Source organism: Neophocaena asiaeorientalis, unplaced genomic scaffold, assembly GCF_003031525.2.
Source record: "Neophocaena asiaeorientalis asiaeorientalis breed wild unplaced genomic scaffold, Neophocaena_asiaeorientalis_V1.1 scaffold217, whole genome shotgun sequence".
Lineage (NCBI taxonomy): Eukaryota > Metazoa > Chordata > Mammalia > Artiodactyla > Phocoenidae > Neophocaena > Neophocaena asiaeorientalis.
Window position 1 is genome coordinate 3,697,540 of NW_020172293.1, and position 2,103 is coordinate 3,699,642.

Sequence of the window (2,103 nt, forward strand, 5' to 3'; positions counted from 1 at the left end):
GGAAAAACATGCCGCACTTGGGAAACAATTTTCTTAAAAAATACATGAAATTCACAGGACTCATAAACATTATGAATCTCAACCAAACACTCCTACATTTTTCAGAAACAAATCACGGTAAGTGAAAAAAATGCTTAAAGGGTTGCTAGAATTTTTTTGTTTGCATTTACTATTTACTGCTGTTTTTGTTGTTGTTGTTAATCGTTTATTTATCATGAGAAACTATTCCTTAGTCCAGATATTAGTAGTTCATAGTTCAGGAACACAGGTAAGTGACAAACTTCCATGGAGCTCAACCCAAAGAAATTCTTTATATTCCAAAATCACTTCGCGCTCTGAAAGATACCAGCCTTCCTCATCTCCTCAAAATCTTTTACGGAATCATAATTTCTGTAGAAATCTGCATATGTCTTCTTTCTTGGTTCAGCCACAGCAAACTTATAGAAAGCGGCAACTCCCAAGGAGACAACGAATGCTCCAACAATATGAAATCGCAGACGCTTGCCCAGAAGGCCACGCATCTGAGGTTTTGTCAAAGAACTGGAAGCCATGGTAGTTCTTCTCATTGACAGCTCAACAACGACGTCCTTGGAGAAATCTGCTGGTTTTTTTTCTTTTACTATTTTTACTGCTCCATCTTCTACAATTGGTTATTCGGCGTCATAAGCTATCATGTATTTGGTTTTAGGTCGGAGCCACTTTTGTTAAGTGCAGACCACTGAGGGGGTCCCTGGGTTCCTGGTGGCTTCCTGTCTATGGCAAAACAATGTGACTTTTGGTGCAGACATTCTGGAAGCATCGCTGAACTGAGACTGAACCATGGTCTAGGTTTCACTGAATCCACTGAAGTCATTTTGGAGGTGGTTTGGTCACCATGTCACCACGCGTCATGGTGACAGGGGCCCCGCAGGCTGCCCTTGCCCATCCCACCTGCTTGTGGATTGCCCGAGGGTCTCTGGCCCGGGAAGGAGACCCCAGGGAGCGGCTCTGCCCCTGCAGTCATTCCCATCCTGGAACCTCGCTTTAGCCTAGGATCTGGGGATGACACACGTCTTAGGCTCAGTGGAAATGGTCACCCCAGGGCCTCTCAAAGGGGCTCATCCTTCCACTCCTGGCTCAGACCCCGGGCCCAGGTGAGGTAGGCTCCACTCCCGCCGAGGATGTTTCTGCTCCATTGCACCTCATCTTGGTGACTCTCCTCAGTGCCTACCCCCTGTGCAGGTCACCCTGCCCCTTGCCATTTTTGTCCCCCTCTTCTTACATCGTTTGGGGTACCCATAGGGACAAGGATGAGGCCAGAGAGGCACCTAGATGTGAAATTTCAGCATCGGCTGCCTCTTGGGGTCTGCAGGTGAGTGTCTCCTGGCTAGTGTGGGCCCTCTCCCACCTCGTACAGCCTTGGCTCTGCTGCAGGTCTCGGCCCCAATCGGGCGCCGGGGAGATGGGTGGGTCTGAGGCGATGCAGGATGGCCACCCACTTAACGTGGAACGCTGCTGAAGGCGGAACACAGTTTTTGCAGCTCTCAGAGACTCCTGGTCCTGACTGTGGCCTTGAAAAGTCCTCAAGTCCATTCCTCTGCCTGAAATCAGGATTGTACCTGAACGGTTGTACAAATTTAACATCATAGAGAAGCCACCTCACCCAATCTCCACCGGTGAAGACCGCCTAGGGAAGAGGCTGGCGTGAGGACTCAGGAACCTCGGGTGTCGCTATCGGCATGAGCTACTTCAGTCTCTCTGGGATTCAGTCTGTTTAACGGTAAAATGCACAGGGGTTGGACCCAGCGCCTTTTCATTCTCTTCTCTCTGTGGCATTTTATGGTGTTTGGAGTCTGTTACTCTGGGAACAGTCAGTCCTGATAATAGGATGTTATCTGTAGGCAAAGCTCATTGAAGGCTGTGGCCGGCGTCCAGGGAGAGCCCGGGTGTCCCAGGCTCTCCGCCAGCACTCGCCCCGGCAGTTGGTTTCTTATCATTAGTCCCCGGCAATGGAGATTGGAGGGGAGTGCTGGTGACCCCCAGAAACACGCCAGGAATAGGCATCAAGTCCAGTTCTCAAGTTAACGATGCACTAGGAGATTCACGAACACCAAGAGCTTCCTC

The 2,103-nt window shown here is 49.8% G+C and overlaps 1 protein-coding gene across 1 annotated transcript; it reads right to left on the reverse strand.

The window, feature by feature from the left end:
• Nucleotides 1-201: 201 nt before the first annotated feature.
• Nucleotides 202-583, reverse strand: LOC112413993 (cytochrome c oxidase subunit 6C-like). The gene has a single exon (XM_024766251.1). The coding sequence runs from the start codon at nt 564-566 to the stop codon at nt 324-326; it is 243 nt and encodes an 80-aa protein (XP_024622019.1). The 5' UTR covers nt 567-583; the 3' UTR covers nt 202-323.
• Between the last annotated feature and the right edge of the window lie 1,520 nt (nt 584-2,103).

Bases quoted from the DNA above. Each gene is read 5' to 3' on its own strand.
- LOC112413993 (XM_024766251.1), bottom strand. From the start codon at position 566: ATGAGAAGAACTACCATGGCTTCCAGTTCTTTGACAAAACCTCAGATG.